Here is a 19561-nt window from a genome sequence, read left to right on the forward strand (position 1 = left end):
TTCTTAATTAAATTAAAAACAAACAGAGTCAAGGATTGGACCACAGCTTAAGTACGTTAACTTTTAATAAAAATGCACACTTTAATATTTCCAATAAATCTAAAGACACTAGAATTATGGACCTACAGCATAAGAGCTACATTAACATTAGAAAGACAAAAGTCTTCTGATCATCATCTTAATGTTGCTAAGACTGTAAACAAATGAGTGCATAAACAACTACCCACAAGGGTCAGCCAACAACAAAATAAGCTGGACAACAAGCGACTGTCTCTTACAGAATTTGTCCTTTTTGAACCTACTACAGGCTGATCGATGGTAAATGAACCACCAACGGGCACCAATGGAGCAGATTAAACATCAAGAGTCAAGTCACTCTTACTATTGATTAGATCAACATCAAAGCCTGATGGCAACTCTTCAATGTAAAGAGGTGGACATTTGAACATCTGTTGAAAGAACTCAGCCTAACCTCACTTCTGAAGACTTGCTGATGGGGGTTGGCTTGAAACTTAAAAAGAGGGTAGACCAAAGCCCATGCCTGACTCTTCTCAGTGGATACCAATGGAAAGAACAGCATGTGAATAATGTGTTGATGGTCGGCTGTTTTGCAAGACAAAGATACCCAAACGACATATGTACTGGGCAACGGCTTGATAAACAACCATTCCACAATCTCAACCCACTTACAGCTGTCTTCAGCAAATAATTACATTACTGGCAATCATGGGTCTACTGAAACAGACAGATTGAAGTCCTCCTTTCTCTGCTGCGTCTGCATGCATTTAAAAAACTTTCGAAAAACAGTGCTCATTAAACGTGTGAACGGTTCAGTGATTCAAACCCGAGAGGGCCTCCCCTCTTTCTGTAGTTTCAGTAGTGGTAATTACTAAAGGCTGAACATCTTGAAATTTAGAAACCAAGTTGTAAGCTTACAGCTGGTTAGGTGTATCATTTTAAAGCAGCTTTGGCTGACTGACAGACCAGTCATAAGAAACAGAAATCATCTCAGTAGCTGGCTTTCCACCCACGTATGCTGACTTATCAAATAAAAAGATTTGATGGAAATGGCATTGATGGAAAATATAGAATATTAAACAAAGTCTGAACGCTTGTTTGAGGTGGATACATTTTTTGCTAATACAAAAAGAAATGCGATAAATTACAATGGAAACGCATTTGCCAAGCAAATAAAGTAAACCCAAACAGAATGACTGATCAGGTGATTCCATTAGGCCCAGCGATTACTACAAAACATGACAGAAGGCAGCAAGTACCTGTGGACTAATGAAGAAATTAAAACAAACCTTTATCTTATCAAAGAAGAAAACACAAGCGACTCCAGATCGTAAACAGATGTAACATACCTACAGCAAATCCTGAGCTATAATAATTACAGTCTTTGTGCTCTTGCATTGTGAAATACAGCCATAAAATTGAACAAAATGACAAAGAGAAGTTGCCCAACATTAAAGTTATTTGGAAACTCATGCTATATTACGCAGACGTGTATTTGCGCATGTGACGTAGAGAGTAGTATTCTCTTATCACAGAGCAGAAGGAAACGCAGCCTAATTAGCAGAATTTCTTAAAACATTTCAGTTATTTGTTTGAATTCAGTTCGACAGCTGGATGGAAAACCGAGACAGTAGTCAGGTTAAGTTCAGACAGACAATGAACCCCATAGTAATACAACATTCATTTCACTGTAACAAGACAACCTTTAGATGATGCCGATACTTTATGGAAAGTCTACGCTGCAGAAAGCCTTAACCTCTAACTGTGATTTAGTTCTGTCAACGATTCTTCAACAAAAAATATTTTTAGTCTATGACTAAAGTTGATCTTTGCACAAGAAACTGACACCAATTACAGTATGTGACTGACCTGCGGTATCTCTCTAGATTATTCCACTGCGATAAACACAATCACAAAAGAGCAGCAGTCAGATTAAGCCCAGAATCAAAGTAACAACAAATGAAGACTTCATTAGTGTTGACCTATTTTATGTTCCCTGCCGTTCCTTCGATCTCAAAAAAAATTGAGGATGTGGTTGGTTGTCAGTAGGTCCACAACTATGTCAACAATAGTACTGATGTTACTAAGCAGAAACTAGCACTACTGCTTACCCTGTCTGAGAGGCCATAGCCACAACAAATGAACCATTGGAAGCAGATTAAGAGTCAAACTCCAGGTGCTTTGGTGGTGCTCTTGTGTGCCCTCTTGGTTAATTCCAGTCACTTTTTGATCGGCAGCACAGACACTTCAATCGACGGTGGTGTATTTCCTAGCAGTTGAGATAAATCTGACTTAGGGAGGGGAGGTTACAGGCTGTCTGTGGAAGATGCTATTCTTTAGGACATAGGGGGAGCACTGACAAGGGAATCAAAGCTGGACACAGAATGTTCCTTCAGTAAGAAATTCTTATTCAGGAAAGAGAATCAGACTTCTGATAGGGGAGCAAATAATAGTCATTATTTCGGATAAAGGCTCTGCTGCTTCTCAAAATGAATACTTGACAAGAAAGAAGTTTCAAGTTTTACTTAAGCAAAGTGTTCACTCCGTTCACTAAAGGCTCTATTAAAATCAAACAAAGCAGTAAGGATCACTGGTCTGTGAAAAGGAGAAGTGACTAATGACGGAGGTTTAAGTCACTGGGTGCTAAGTTAATAGTTTAAAGTGGTTTGACTGATTAAAAGACGTTTCCCCCTCTGGTGGAAAGAAATGGCGCAGTCCACCTCTTTCCATATAAGGAGATGTTATTTTACGCCAGTGAGTGGGTCCGCCTTGTGATGTCACAGTTCAGAGTGGAGGTTGACCAACCACAGCACGACTCACAGCACACAGCCTCCCTCCCATACTGGAGCCTGAAGCAGCACAGCCAGCATAAATTTCTTAAAGGAGCAGTGCCTGTTTTCTGCCAGAGCCAGAGTAGGAGCTGGGGAAATCCTCCTAAAATAACCAGCGCTCACATCACACTGAGGCAATCCACTGCAATGTGGGAATCATCCAGAGTTCCCCCGAACTCTCACCTAGCCCAACATTCCCTGCCATTCCAAACAGTTATTAAAGAAGAACTTAGCGAACACACTCAGTGTAGTGAGCCTTTGTTCCCCTATCAAAACGTTGTTTGGTTTTCCTCTAATGTTACATACGTGCGTGGACACGGACACGGACACAAACACACACGCACACGCACACCTGCTGGGTAAACGCTGGCATGCGTCCCTGGCGTGTTGCATGATGCAATATGTCTCAGTCAAGGGCAGAACAACTGCACCCAGTTGCAAAGCAGATCATTTTACCTTGGATCTATCTGGTCAGTCTGAATAATACAATGAATAATGCTAATTTCAAGCTGCACTATAAGTTCTACTAAATTTGCAACTTGCTGAAACCTGTGACACAGGCCCTTTAGTGAATTTCAACAAATTACCATATGGTCCAAACAACAGATGACGTCGTAATGCTGTCTTACGTTAAACAAAGCAAAATTCAAACCTGTTGCCTAATAACGGATAGCACTGAAAACGCAATCTCTGCATGCCCATAAAATAAAGCAATTAAGTTTTACATGAGCTTGTTCAGTGTGGCCGTAACTCTGCAAGTTATGTTTAACTATAGCATTATCATGTTATACAAACTGTTTGTCTCAACACAGCACTATGAACATGTCCTGTTCATTTTCTGGTGCTAAAATTTCCTGATTTCCCTATCTGGATCACAACGGCCATTTCACTGTTTGGTTTTGTGGAAAAAAATCTAATGTACACAAACACCAAAAGCCAAAACTCACCCTGATCTTTTCGGTAAATAGATCCCCAAAATTTGTCTCAACTCGCTCAAACCGCAGCCAAGTCTTCCTTAAGGTCACACAGACTTAGTAGATATGACTAAATGTGGTTTAGGCCACAGTACTTTTAACGTAAACTATATAAATGAACCTCACTGTAGCTGAACGCTGAAGGACACCACTTTAAACAGGGGCCTCATTTATAAAACACATTATATCAAACACACAGATCTGATCTTAAAACGACTATGTAAATATTCATGTTTAAGTAAAAGTAGAAAAGAAGAAAACATAAGTAGATTTCTAAATTTCCAACTTCATGTATGAATGGCAGTCCAAGTGTGCTACAGGCATTCAGGTACAGAACTGAACATTGTGCTTTTATAAATCAATCATACGCAAATGCTGACAACTTAAGAATAAATTTAGAATGAAATTCTGTTGTACTGAACTCTGACGCTTCTTTGCATGCACGCGCCAAGGTCTCAGACCACATTTGCGATTTCTGTTGTTACTTTGCATCAACAACTGTTAACCTTGAATTTTCACAGTGAAGATAAACATTTAAAAACAGAAACAACAGAAATCACAAGCATAATCTAAAATCCATATGTCCGGGTGATGCATGTGAACATGACGGGGAGCAAGATTCTGCGCAGGAGTCAGAACTCGGCAGGACATCTGTTGTCTAAAACAGTTAGTGCCAGCTTTCAGCTACATGATGAAGTTTTTTTTTTTTTTTTTTTACAGCTCACAGTCACGCTGTGGAGTAAACCATGACAACAAGTCTGCGCAACTTTACTGAAGACCTGGATATGGGCTGAGCAAAGTTTTGGGGATGTATTTACTGAAAAGACTTGGGTGCCTATTGGCATTTGGCGTGTATTAGCCTTGTTGCTCCAGTGCAAAAGTAAAGAAGCAAACACCAAACAGGTCTTTTCTGATCTACTGCTTCTGGGACACATGTTAGATTTGCCATTCCTTCAACTGGATACACTACAAACTGATTTTCCCCACAATTAAGGACACACACTACAACTTAACTTGAAATTGAGTAGGAATTAGTAAGCAAATGGAAGGTTTGCTGTCAATTTGCTTTTTTCATAAGAATGCTGGGTCTCCGTTCATAAGATATGGCAGAACATTTAGTTCTAGTTGTGCGGCCCATGGTTCTCCCAGTGATTTAAATGAAGACATCTGCTATTAAGCAACATGCAAATAAAAGCCAGGTAAAAATACTTGGTAGGTTCACTGTCTCCCATGGTCAGAAATACGAATGCAGAAATCAATATTAATGAACAGACCAGAACTGGGACACATGACTTCATATTAAATGCCAGCATTAAAGTCATTACACAAATAACCCTCTGGGTAACAGCCAGAAACACGGATGGGGCTTTTTTTGTTTAGTGAACACAAACAGATTTGAGAGATTTTTGTCATATTTTACTGCTGCGCCACATCTACAATTTCTTGACCATTTATTACATCTCTCCTCACACAATCACACACAGTATGTTGTGTGAAAATCCACACATATTCTGCGAAGACGCTTTGTACACTCTAGATGTGAAACTGTCAGTTAAAAACAAAGGCATTTCCCAAGAGACCCTGGGCAAAATCTGTCCTTTAGATGCCCTATTTTTCAAAGAGACATCACCTCTAGTACAGGAAATTACTTTCTGGCACGGATACCATGTTAATCTGGTTCCAAAATTTCCTTCTGCAACTTCTGATTGAGGACCTGTGTTCTACTCTAGCCAAAGTTACTTCATATTCACAGTTTAGCAACAATGTCCTTCAATTGCTGACCCAAAGCAAAAGTTACTGTAATGAACTTGACACTACTACTTTGAGACAAGCTGTGAATTATTTGTTCTGCATTCCACTTTCAATCATATTCAATTAATAATGTTGCTTCACGTTACTCCTAACAGCATCCTTTGTAAAATCATAAAATTAAATAATTTTGACAACAGCCATCTCAACTCTGTGCTTACATTATATGCCCTGATCAGGTATGCATGGTGACCTTTCCCTTGCAAATCTTTTTTGGCATCACAAGACACCGTGCAAATAGCCAGAGGAGGCGCTGAGAATTGCTTCGATTAGATTGGCAAGACATCTCACTGAGCAGAACAACTGCTCTTACAAAAACTATTGCTGGTTTTCAGCTCCATTTCCTAACCATAACAGAAGTGGAGACAGAGGCAGGGCTTGCATGGACGTCCCCCTTGTGAAATGTCAAGAAATAGCTTGACGTTAGTGGTCAGGCAGGCTAAAAAGCTCTAACCCAAATAATTTTATGGCTGCTGCTTATGTAAGGTTTTACATAATGTTTTGATGGGAAGACTAAATGTCAAACAGTACGTTGGCAACTAAGCACAGTCTTCATTATCACAAAGAGCGACAGAGGAAACAGTTAACTGACGCCAGAGAGTGAAACTAAAACAGGAAGTACTGCAGGGATGACTTGAAACACTGTTTATGAACAGGCAATCCTGTGTTCAAAAGCGGATGCCTTCCAGAAAGCAAGTGCTGTCACCGCAGTTACTGACATTTGGGCACAGTTAGGCCTTAAGCAATTATAATGTGTACAGGATGCACACATCCTCCTCCAAGCGAAGTCATCCACTGGTGAAATCGAAGTGTGTGTGTGTGAATGTGCACGTTATATAAGCACCAGAAGGTCTGCCCTAGTTCAAATCAAGAAGTGTAAGTCTTACTGTCTGTGCCACACAGATTAGGCTATGGCTGGCAGCAGCCTAGGGGCAGTGCATGAGCGAGTTGGCTAATTATGCAGCAAAACGTCCTCCGTCGGCTGCCCCTCCCCTCTCAAGCTCAACTTTAAAATGGTCTCCGAGTGCGGAAAGGAAGCTGCCAAATGGATGGTTAACTGATATGACAGTGCAATTTCAGATTAGACTGTGAATTAACTTCAAAGGTCAACCACAAGCATGAGCATGGAGTGTGTTTCAAAAACGAAAGGAAAGTGCCATCAGAAGAACAAATTAAAAATGACCTTGCCCTGACTGCTACAGAAGAGCTGTAAAGAAGGTAATCTAAACACTCAAAGTTGGCAAAGGACAACAAGCCACACATGCAGCAATAGTCTCATCACTGAAACTGTTAACAGTCTAAAAACTGAAATGGTTAGCTGACCATTTGCCACACTGTCAGCCTCTACGCGTGGCAATAACACTGAGTTTACGCAGAAAACAGGTATTAGAGGGTGGCAGTGTTGACACTACCTGTGTCCAACACTGGCATGTGGGCACAAACAGAGCAAATGCTAAAGTCCCTCAACATTAAAGCCAGGAGCATGAGCAGAGTGTCACCTGTGTAAAGTAGATAGGAGAAGGCCAAAGTTGTGAATCACATAGTAAACTTAGTATATGAGCTAATCAGTCTGATAACTAACGTTAAAAGGAGAACAAAGCATCTTTTTCAGTGAACTGTGCGAAAAGTGGCAGCTGCCCAAGCGCATAAACAGCCAGAACGACCGATCACCTCTCTAATAAAATCAAACATATAAATCACACAACTGTTGTGGTTTTCCACGGAAAGCCCGAGTGAGGTGTATTTTTTTATAACGGCTAGCTGACTGAAAAGCTAACTAGGCCTAGCCAAAATATGTCATTCAAACTAGAGTATATAGAATTTCTCTCATGTATAAATTGAGAAAAAGCGTGAGGGTTTTAAATGTCTGTGATTTTGACAACAAAGCGTGAAAAAAATAACCAACACAATCTGACCTGACCAACAAGGAAGCTTTCATTTAACGGATAAACAGCTTAGCGAGCAAGCTAACATTTGTGACAGCATAACTGGCTCGAAATAATGTTAATTAGAAATGTATCAATGGTGTATATATAAATACATATATATGAATAGCTGTCATATGTTACTTAACGGTGTAAACAAGCACCACTGCGCCGTTTTGTTTATCTTCACCGAGTTGTGCCTGAACCTGTAAGCTAGTTAGCTAGCCGGCTACCGCTAAGAGAGGCTACAGCAGTGAGATAAACTCAGAACAGGGAGCTACCGCTAGCTAGCTGCGGTGGCTAACAGTCCCACTAGCTTCTGGATTAATTCTTTATGAAAGAAATTGCAGGTTGCTCACTGAAGTTAACACACATTGTTACAGCTGCCCAGCGCTTAACGTTGAAAAGTTTAACGTTTGAGCTCAAGTGTTTTTGTCGCTTACCTCTTGTCTCTTTCAGGCCCAAACCATTGTAGCTACTGAAAGCCTTTTTCTCTTTGTCTTTTTTTCCACTTTCTAACACACGGAGCGCCCTAATTCATGTCACCGGTAAGAATAATAAAAAAAAACAATAACCTAAAACTGTAGAAAAAATATGGTTAGCCCGCTTCGCCTAAGTAAGCCATGAGTCTGAAGGGCGTTTACACGCCATGGTTTTGTCTGACAAAATTTCCAAATATCTCAAGCCCATTTTGTCCAGAGTGGATGTTGGAGCGACCGAGATGTGGAGACTGAACTAGCGAATCACGTGACCAGAACGAAGACGAGGGTAGTTCCATTTGGAGACAGGAAGTTTGGTTCAGTATAGCGAACCGATTCTTTCGACGCCGTTACCTTCTATGAGGGAAAATTTGATTCAGTTTAACGAACCGACTCTTTTGAACTGTTGAAACGACAGGGGACATTCGATTCAGTTTACCGCTGATTCCCAGTTCAAGTCAACTTGATTCTGCTTGCACGTACAACGAGATTCTCCATATGGAGTCACAAAGTACAATCATGTCAAAGAAATATGAAAACAGTAACACAGAAAAGATATGAGCGAATTCGGTATCTCGACTACTTTGCTGTTATTTAGTCTTTTACTGTAGACCAAAAGAATACCAAAAGACATGGATATCGCCATGTCCCATTAAGCAGTTCCACCGCAGCTCTTTACGGAACTGTTTTTTTACCTGGCGCTTCTGAACTCACTCCTTCTCAAACTGTGTTTTTGATCGTTTATTTACGTTCAAGTCATTATTCCGGCATTTTCACCTGAGTATAGACTACTCTACCCACCTGTGTCAGCAGAGGGGAAATGCGCACGTAGTGAGTTTTAGTCCCTAAACTACGTCACCGTGTTCAACGTCATGCTGTTAATTCTGAATATTGTTATGACCAGAAATACGTGTAAATACAGTTGGCCGCGGCTGTCTTTGAACTGTTACACATGGGAAAAGGTCTGAGGAGCTAAAGTGAGAGAGCAGGTGAGCTGGAAATTTCTTCCCACACCACACGGCCACTTCCTATTACATACCGTTGTAGCAAAAACACGACTGCAAAACGCCAGAGGGCGCCCGCGAGAGAGTCCTCAATGAATGTGGATGAATATGTAAAAAAGTTAAAAAAAAAAAGAAAAAAAAAGTTAAAATAGTGTTTAACAATTTGTCCATGACCGTCCTTTAATTTTAGAAAGTTGAAGGATGTGTTTCACTAAAAAAGCAAAGAAAACTTATATGTGTGTTTCCTTTTTTCTACAGCAAACGGATTTTAGGCAGTAGGGTACTAGCATTACTGCTACTGAATACTGACTGGTTGGCATTACTGCTACTGAGTTGTTGATTTCGTAGCGTTACTGTTACTGAGTGCTGACTGGTTGGTGATACTGCTACTGTGTGCAGATTGGTTTGCATTACTTCCACTGAGTGCTGATTGGTTGGCGAGCGGAGCAGTTCATGGGCTGAATGAAGCGGTTCACGCCCTTATAAACTCTCATAACGGTTCAGGAGCGCTCGAAAATATATCAGTGGTGTTAAAACGTTTTATGCTGTTCTGTGTTCAGGAAATTAATGCATTCGTTTTAGCATTTACAGATTATTATTTTGCTCAACTGCTCCATACTAGCCCTTTCATTTTGGACTAGTTTGGGAGCGCCCTCTAGTGTTTGAGAAAAAAAAAACATTACTAAACGGCAATTCTCCTCACTACACATTCTCGGTTAGGGATACCTCGGGGGTGAAGCCATCCAGGGTAAGATGACCAAACTGATTCTGAAATTCCCTCTGGATGATAGCAATCCTAGGATTTCTTCCTCTGGAATGATGATCTGCTTTTTGTCATTTGATTATAGTGATCGCATTTGTATTAAGCTATTTAAGGAATGTTATATACAATATATGATTTTGAAAGTTTTTTTTGTGAAAATGTTAAGTTAGGGCCAAAAAGTCCACGCAGACACGAGGAAAAAAGGTCCCCTTTCGATTTCCAGGGTCACCTCTGTGGGGAGCTTGCATGTCCTCCCTGTGTTAATGAGTCCTGTTCTGTTTGGCTGCTCTGTATTGTGATTGATTCAAAAAGTAGTCCAGAATGAAACACCCCTTATAGCTTTGCAAATGGGGCAGAGGTAAACAGCATTTATATGTAAAGGCTTATGTGTGTGAATGAGTCAGTTTTCATGACATCACAAGAACAATGGGCCTCATTCACTAAATTTGTTCTTGAGAAAGATTCTAAAAAAAGAGTCCATGTTGTGTTCTTAAATTGCAGAACTGTTCATACCTTTGTGCTCTTCAGCTTTTACCAAAAAACAAATCTCAAATAAAATACATTGGTGAATATCAGAATCTTAATGAAATATTCATTTTTTTTGGAGTAACGTATATCACTACAGTCTGTTTGTTAGATTTCCAGCTTTTGGAAAAATGCATTGACAAAATTGGTATTTTCCAGGGTTCTCCTTTACTGTATGTTGTATATTGTATGATGTACTTACTGTATATATGTGTAATATACTGTGTATATGTGTCTTATATTTATAGTGCCACTGTCAAATTATCTTGATGGAAACACCACCAACGTCATGTGGCAATGAAATAATCTATCAGTCAAACTGTGCTGTGTTTGAACAGGTTCTTGTTAATAGGGACACGTTAATATTCTGGAGTTTCCTCTCCAAAACGAAAATCTGAAATCTGCTCAAAACAGAACAGTTTATGTTTAAAAAAAAAAAACAAACATGTACCATTTATTTCAGGTGGTCACATTAGGTAAAACATTTCCATGTTCTAAAGTCCATCGTCCTGTTGCACAGGTCCAAGTGTATAGCAATTTCCATAATTCTTTTTACATGTCATTTGATTTTTAAATACAACCTCCACTTCAGTTTCAGCAAAACAGAAACGGATGAGCTCTGCTACACAAAGAAAAAGCCTATTGTAATGGTTGCTGAGAGAACAGTGAAGGAAAAATTCAAGGGAAAAAAAAGGAAGAAAAAAAAAACCTCCTGCAATAACGTAGATTTAGGAAAAAATTTGGTATTTTTGGGGGAAAAAAATAAACAAAACGTTTAACAATAGAAGCAATAACCCATTTCTTCACTGTAGGTGAGCCATCCAGTCTTCATTTCCTTCCCTTTTTGGCCACTGCTTTCCATGGAGACTTGAAGAATTAGCAGCAGTGAAGGAAAGGAGACGAGGAGTGGATGGGAATTGGAATTTGAATAGGGATTATTTTTTCCCCTACCAGTACAATCAGAGTATAATATGACAGCTCTCAACTGAAAAACGCAGACCGGTCTGTCCTTTATTTCTTCTTTTTCCTTTTTTTGGGAGGACCCTGGTCAGAGCTGCTGCCACTGGACGAGTCTGAGTCTGAGTCGGAGCCGGAGCTGGAGGAGGATGAGGAGGAGGAGCTGGAGGAGTCTTCGCTGTCACTGCTGCTGCTGTCGTCGTCCTCAGAGGAAGAGGAGGAGGAGCTGGAGGAGTCGCTGCTGTCTGAGGAAGAGTCACTAGAGGAGCTTTCTGATTCACTACCGCTGCTGCTGCTGGAACCGCTAGAAGACTTGGACCTGAAACAGAACAGCAGACAGACAGATTGCTTCAAGATAATGGCCCATATTTAGCTCAGAGCGCATCCTGGGATAAATATATCTTAGTGCTGCTGTAGGATCAGAAGCAGATGCTGCGTCAGTGCCTTTTATCTTTATCAGCCTGTTTTAAAGGGATACTCCAGATATGTGTCACAACTGTGGCATATGGTCGATTACCACAGACAACAATGTCAACACGTTTCCTAGTCTCATTGTGCCGGACGTGATCTCATAATAAGAACGTCTGAGGACAACCATGAGAAATTAAACGGGTGGGTTAAATGTGGATGGGAATGTAGACTTGTTAGGGTGAGAACAAATCTATAAACCAATCCAACACCTCGTGAAAGCAGAGCTCAAAGTAGGGGCGACAACCCTGTCTCTAGCCCAAAGACGTAATGCAAGTTAGCGTGGCTAAAAAGTCCCTCCCCCTTGTTTATTTTTACCACATGTAACACTTAAGGGAAAAAGTTCTGTTAGCTATTGTTTTGCAAGCTAGCTTGTTTTGCTTGTGTTATCCAGTCTTTACAGGGGAAATAAATTTTAAATTATTTTAAATTATTTAAATTTTTTTTGCATAATTCAATCATTATGATGTAAATTAAATTTTTAGTGTTTTGACGTGAAGCGGTTCATTGTAGAGAAACATACTGACTCAGATTTCAGTAGTGGTGACAGGAACCAGGGATCAATGTCTACAATGCAAATGCAGCCATTTCATTCACTATCCAAAATGACCAGTGAAGCTACACGTTGAGTTTTTATGTATAACGTTGGTAACTGTAAGATGTACTCTTGTTGCCCGCTTTCCTCGGCAAGTGTAAGGAAGGAAGGTGGGGGCATTTTCTTTGGGGAATATTTTGCCTTACAATTCCCTGCATGTACCTCTCCACCATTAAAAAATAAGCTTTAGGCCAAAATCCTATTAAAACAATTCTAATCAACAGTGTCTCAGACCTGAGACAGCACACTTATACACACTCATTTTTGTGAGAGAGATTTTGGAGGCATTAAATGCTTCAGATGTCTGATTCCTATCACCATCACTGTGAACAAGTTTCTCTAGAATGGAATATTTCACATCAAACCAGAGTGACATCATTAACATGTGCAGAAGCCTGTTCTCTGTAGAGGATGTGTTAACTAGACTCAGAAAACCGGCAAAACATGCCAGTTGACCAGGAGCACCCAAACATTTTTCATACAACTGTATGCAAATGACCTCTGTTTTGATTGGCTGTCCTGTTTTGTGCCCCAAACTAAAAGCGGTCTATGCTGAAACACTCATCGTGAGGGGAGCTAAACTGCTGTAGGCTGATGTATGTAAAAGAGTTGCTTTTTTCCTTGACATCACAGAAAGAATAAATGAAGGAAAACAACAACTGTATCTTAGCTTCTGTAAATGGACTGAGGAGTCAGCTTTACATTTTTGAACACTAACAATGTTTACATACTGTATGAAACTAATTTATTCAAAAAAATTGGACAATTTGGTTTTTTCGACTATATGGGCCCTTTAACGTACTTAACGGCTGGTTTAGGGATTTGCATTGGCCAACAGGGAGAGAATGTTTATTGTGCAATCTGCCATTCAGCATACATAAATGATGTTCAGTCTGTCACAGACTTTGGTCATTTCACTGGCATTATCTCATGCAGTGCAAACATACAACTAATTAGCAAGGCCACCGTTATCTTGCAGTTTAGAAGCTCTGCAAGGGTCTTGCTCCAAAACGATCTGTGCTATGAAGAATCAGCATGAATGTGTTGTAATAACTTGCAAACAGTTACAGTTAAGCAACAAGAAAATAAGACAAATACTACCGTACCTTTTCTTCTTTGTCTTCTTTTCACTTAGTGTTACTGGTCCATGTCTAAAGCAGATGTACAGAAATCAGGGGTTAGAAATGACATCATAAGATTTAAAGTTTAGTTGTGAATAACACTACATACAATTATTCATTAACTACAGGAAAAATACAACACTAAAAAATAAATTGGATTAAGTGAGGGGTATTTTGTACTTAAATGTAACACCATAAGGAGGTCTGTAGATGGCACTGTTAATTTGAGGCACTCTCCATCTGCTTCCAACATCAGATGCCATTTTCATGTGAATTTAACAGATGTTAAAGGGGAATTCTACCTATTTTTTTCAAAATGTCTGCATAATTCAATCATGAAAGTCATTCAGAGTGGTCTGATGTAAAATGGTGCTTTGTAGAGAAACTTACTTATTGATTTCCTTACAGTGGTGGTGATGGCAACCAGGAGTGGCAATGTCTAAATTGCAAATGTAGCCTTTTTATTTACTATCCAAAATGACCAGTGAACCTACACGTGACTTCTTAGTTTTTAATATATAATGCTGATAATCGTAAAATAGTGATACATATGGAAAAAAGTTTTCTTTAGGTATTATTTAGCCTTAATACATCCTGCATGCACCTCTCTGCCGTGACTGGCTTTAAAAATACATCTTGGACCAAAATCATCGTTGTAAAACAGCTTCTCAGGCATCAGTCAGCACATTTGTAATTGTTTTATGTAATCATTTTCTGTGCATTAAGCATTAATCTCTTCAGATGTCTGGTTTCTATCGCCACCAATGTGAACAATTCTAAGTTTCTCTACAATCAAGGATTTCACATCAAACAACTATGAATGAAATTTTGAAGAATTGGTGGGAATTTTACTTTAGAAGACAACAACGAAAGGTTACAAGATAATTTCAAAGATTGTAAAGAAAATGGATCCTGATGAAGATAAAAAGGCATTTGAACCAAAAACAAATGTATTCTTCCAATACATATTTTAAGGTCTTATTAATGAGGACGCACAATGATTTTGGATTTCTATTCGTTACCAAAGTATATTTTGGCATCACACGGCTGCTTAGTTTTGGCTGATATTTGATTACATTTTTATTTAGGCTACACTGGGATACTGTGATAACATATCTGCCTTTTATTAATTTTACTGCATTTACAAACACCTGACACAGTGCTAACCATTAACAGTACAAACGGCCATCAGCCATCGCTCATTTTGTCTTCACTACTAAAAGAGCTTTAAAATTCAGTAGAGTTTGTAGCTACTACTAAATTATGTAGTAAGTCTACACTTGAAGCTTGGGGCTGCAGCTGATAGCACCACAGTACTTACCCTGCAACATTGAGGTCTTTATTCTCCACTTCTTTAAGCTTCTTCTTCATCTCTGCCGTCCTTGACGGCCTGTAAAGGTACTTTCTTTTACCGGTGCACTCGTAGGACCAGTGTCCATATTCCAGGCACTTCTGGCAGCGAACATGCTGCTTGTTCGCTTCCCTGTAGTCAGAGGATGAGAATATAGTGAGAAACCATAAAGGACAATACATTTACATAAAATAAGCAAAAGAAAACAACAAAAACAAAACAAAAAAAAAACAAATTAACAATGAGATGTAAACATAGTGTATAATGCCAGAGAGGTTCAGAACATTGTCACATTTTTACTCACTGTCCACTTTATTAGGTATACATTTGTTAAACATATGCTATATCGACACTCATTTTCACCTTCTATATAGGTCCAGTGTCCAGTCACTGCTGGACTGAAAAAAAGGTCAGCATCCTGTGACCTGAAACTGACCAGTGATGAACTACAGCAGTGTTCAATCTTATCCACATGGTGTGGCTGCAGGTGATCATGGGTGAACCTGCTTTGTTAGAATATAAACTTGCAACCACGCTGGCCCAATGTTGTGATAATACGCATGGTGGAGAATAGAGGTTCTATTAAATTTTTCAACATTTTTGCATAATTCAATGGTTGAGATGTAAACAAAGTCATTCAGAGCAGTTTGGTGTGGAGTGCTCTGTTCTGGAGAAACTCCCCAAGTCAAAATTATTCACAGTGGTGGTGACAGTAACCAGACGTCAATGCAAATAAAAGTGCGTGTATGGTTATACCCCTATTCCAGTAGTTCTGACCATTGATGGATGCAATAAGGAAAGGCTATTCAGTTACGCAGAGAAACAGATGCATTACATTCTGTACCTGTAGAACTACAAAGTGCACCTACTAAATAAGTTTTTTCTTAAATTTGTTTTTGAGAAAGGTCCTAAAAAAGTCCAGCAGATTCATGACGTGTTCTTAAAACACAGAACTGTTCACACCTTTTCACTCTTCAGTGAGTAGATTCTGTTCTTACTGAAGAAAAAACTCCAAATAAGAAAACATTGGTGAATATCTGAATCTTCATGAAAACTGCGTAAGTGGGGTTTACAAAGAAATTTCTTCTCAAGAACAGTTGGTGAAGGAGGCCCATAGTCCTTCAAATGGTTCTTTAGTAAAGGCAATGGTTCTACTGAGAACCATGAGTTCTATACAGAACAATTTCATGCTTAAATGGTTCTTCGCGTCAAGTGGTTCTTCAGACTGATGGAGAATGTGTTGTATACGGTTTTCTATAGAACCTTTTTAAAAGGGGTTCTTCCACTGTTGTATTGTCATTACAATAGCAGAACCCTTTTTGGTGCTATGTAGAACCATTGCCTTTACTAAAAAATCCTTGAACCATCTTTTTTTTTAAGTGTGTAGATACAAAGCCTAGTAAAGTGGCCAGTGACAGTACACATAAATACGCAGGCGGATCAGAACCGATTACCGTGTGAACAGAACAGAACAGAACAAACTGTTGATGAAAATATGAACATAAAACGATCTTTTTGCACGACTACGTCACAGGTCTGGCTGCTGGTCAGCCTCTAGCCAAACATTTTCTGTCGACAGATCAGAAACACTCAACAAACTGTACATAACTGCATCGTGAGAGAGTCTGAACGGCAGGCTGAAGTCATCTGGAGCTAAACAGTGATCAGACACACAGTGAGCGAACATGAACGCCGAATCCGCCGCTGTAGTGAGTCTGACAGACAGACGGACGGACGGACAGACAGAGCGCGCTGTGTTCAGTATTTCAGAGCCTCGGTCTGTCTGAGGAGAACACTGCACTGCAGAAAGGCTGCCGGTCTCATAAAGCTCACAACGAAGCGCACAGACAGCTAGACGGACTTTAGAAGACCTAAAAGAACTTACGCTTGTCTGCGGGCAATTAATCTGTGCATAGGCGTCGCCATGCTGGATGCGTCTGTGCGGAGTCTCCTTCTCCGGTTTTAATGTGCGCCGCCTGCTGGAGAGGAGGTCAACAGGTGAGCAGTTAGTCTGTGTCGGAGACCTGTCAGAGTGGTGTTTAAACTTTTGAGCACAGCTGTGTTTTAGTATAGTAGCCTAGCGTCAGCAAAAATGTGAACAATGGCATGAATTTTTCATTAACTTTTAATTAAAGTGAATTATTTTTAAGCACATAAACCTGAATGAATGCTGTGGGTTGAATTCAGAGAAAAAACTAAAATGTATTAATGTATAATTGTTAATGTTAATTTTGCAGAAATTTTGAAAAATCAGTGGAATTCCCCTTTAAGGGGGTCCTGAAGTCCTGAAGACCGCACACTACATACGCTTTTGTGCCTTGATTCATGTAGCACACCTTATTCAGCTTATGAACTAATTAATAAGTTCCTCATGGGCTGGGTGGGGTGGGTAGAGTAGGGAAAACAAAACCGAGCAGAGCATGGGGTCAGCATGATTGGGATTGGGAACGCCTGATTTAGGCCAAAGAAAAGGTGGGGCTACTATGTCCTTTCCTTCAAAAATCAAAATCACTGATCAGATGTGTTTTTAAAGAGTAAACTCTCAGAGCAGTGCTTTGGGAGATAGAACTTTTCTACTTGACATACTTGATCGTTATCTTTTCCCAAAGGGCCTGTCGACTACATTTTAAATAGCCTAAAACAAATACTAAAGGGGGTGAGATTTACCGGCCTCTTTGGCAAATTCCAACTTAGTTTCTTAAAGGTGAATTCCACTGATATTTCATAATTTCTGCATAATAAAATATTTAAGATGTAAACAAAGTCAATTTAGAGTGCTGTAATGTGGAATGCTTTGTTCTAGAGAAACCGAGTCAGAATTGTTTAAAGTGGTGATGATAGAAACCAGATGTCTGAAGTAATTTCTTGATATTGCCTGATGTTTGAAACATTGTTTTACAAAAGTTTTGAGATTCAGGTTTTGCTCTAGAACATATTCTGCAAGCTGCTCATGCCAGAGAGATGAATGAATTCATGCAGGCAAAATAAAACCCACAGAAAACTTCTTTTTTCAGATTTACCATGATTTTACCATCAGCACCATTACATGTAAAAACTCAGAAGACACCCCAGCAAACACACAACGTCACAACGTTGTCTACTTACTTACAATGCCGCTACAACGTTGTCAAAAGGGTGTTGCTGTTTATGTTGTTTGGACAAGGTTGTCACAACATCATTATTCAGTACTGTTGCCGTGTTGTATAATGACTACATACTGGGAACTTAGCAAAAATTCATGGAGTTCCTTGCATAACATATGGAACTTATGAGGATTCTAGGAGGTTGTGACAAATGTACTGACCACGTTGCCACTGCGTTGTCACAATGTTGTCAGATAACTTTGTTACAATTTTCTGAGGAGTTACACTTCAACTTTGTGAAAGCATTTTGGGCACCAAAAATAATAGGTTGTCACAACGTAACTGTGTTTGCTGGGGTACGTGTAGGTTCACTGGTCATTTGGGTAGTAAATAAAATGGCATTATTTGTGTTGTAGACATCGCAACCCCTGGTTCCTATTTCCACCACTGTAAAGAAATCAGACTGTGTAAATTTCTGTACAATGAACCATTTCACATCAAACCCCTCTGATTGACTTTGTTTACATTTTGACATTTGATTAGGCTATGTGAACCTACATGTGTTGTTCAATGTAATATTACTATTGGTAAAATGGTGGTAAATCTGCAAAAAGGCTTTCTTTGGGTTCTATTTTGCCCTGTAACAACGTATAAAATTCCTAAAAATATATGTTTTAGGCCAAACCTTTGTCTTAACACTATTGTAAAACAATGTATCAGGCATTAGGCAGTATATTCATCACTGTTGCATGTAATAACTTTCTGAGAGGAAACCTAAGAAGCATTAAACAAGCTAAACACCTGGTTCTCATCATCACCACTGTGAACAATTCTGACTTTGTATGTTTTTCTGGAACAAAGCCTTTCACATCAAACTACTCTGAATGACCTTCCTTCCATCATAATAACTTAAAGGGGAACTTTAACCACTAATTTTTAAAAAACACCAATTTTTCCAAATTTTCTACATAATTAAATAGTTGAGATGTAAACAAACTCATTCAGAGTGGTTTGGTGTGAAGTGCTCCGTTCTAGAGAGTCAGAATTGTTCACAGTGGAGGTGATAGGAACCAGACGTCCGATGCCTCCGAAAACTTCCTCACATATTGTTATTACACAAAATGGTTATGAACACACCTTATACCATTATGATAGCGATTTTGTGATAAAGCTTTGGTCTAAAATGTCGTGTTGATCTAGCTATCTATTTTATTCCACTCATGGCAGAGGGGTACATGCAGGGTGCTGTATGGCAAAATAGAAAGTATGAGCCCCCCAAAAAACGTATTTGTTATCATCAACATTACATATAAAAACTCAAAAGACACGTGTAGATTCACTGGTGGTTTTTGGATAGCAAATAAAACGGCTTTATTTGTGTTGTAAACATTGTGGCCCTGGTTCCTATCACCACCACTGTAAAGACATCTGACTCTGTAACTTTCTCTACAACGATCCATTTCACATCAAACCACTTTGAATGACTTTGTTTACACAGCAACGATAGAATTATGCTAATTTCTTTAAGATTCGGTGGAATTCCCCTTTAATTCTGCAGAAAATTTTAAGAACTGGTGGGTTTCCCCTTTAACTCACTGTTGTTGCTACTGTTCTGGAAACTTCCGGAGTTTTGCTGAAATTTTGACGTCGTGAACGCG

General features: G+C 39.4%; 2 protein-coding genes across 6 annotated transcripts in view; both read right to left on the bottom strand.

The window, feature by feature from the left end:
- aff4 (AF4/FMR2 family, member 4) overlaps positions 1–8299 on the bottom strand; it is a 28577-nt gene extending 20278 nt beyond the window's left edge. For 2 of the 4 annotated variants that reach the window (XM_036587527.1, XM_036587526.1), the window contains exon 1: positions 8001–8299. Coding sequence is in view for 1 of the 4 variants with exons in the window: in XM_036587525.1 (XP_036443418.1) it covers positions 2130–2146 (17 nt within the window). In the remaining 3 variants the exon portion in view is untranslated. Of the gene's footprint in view, positions 1–2129; positions 2616–8000 lie in introns of those variants that run through there. The other 2 variants (XM_036587528.1, XM_036587525.1) reach the window with 2 other exon arrangements.
- Positions 8300–10653: 2354 nt separating this feature from the next.
- Positions 10654–19529, bottom strand: zcchc10 (zinc finger, CCHC domain containing 10). Of its 2 annotated transcripts, none has more exons than XM_036587529.1 (5): positions 19500–19529; positions 16706–16796; positions 14791–14952; positions 13455–13499; positions 10654–11604 (listed from the first exon to the last, which is right to left on the bottom strand). In XM_036587529.1, exons 2-5 carry the CDS (start codon positions 16744–16746, stop codon positions 11340–11342), a joined length of 513 nt encoding a protein of 170 aa, XP_036443422.1. In that variant the 5' UTR covers positions 16747–16796; positions 19500–19529; the 3' UTR covers positions 10654–11339. The 2 variants fall into 2 exon arrangements, with proteins under 2 accessions (XP_036443422.1, XP_036443423.1); XM_036587530.1 differs by having other exon boundaries at positions 16706–16799; positions 19500–19517.
- Positions 19530–19561: the final 32 nt, after the last annotated feature.

Source organism: Colossoma macropomum, unplaced genomic scaffold (assembly GCF_904425465.1).
Source record: "Colossoma macropomum unplaced genomic scaffold, Colossoma_macropomum, whole genome shotgun sequence".
In the NCBI taxonomy this organism is placed as follows: Eukaryota; Metazoa; Chordata; class Actinopteri; order Characiformes; family Serrasalmidae; genus Colossoma; species Colossoma macropomum.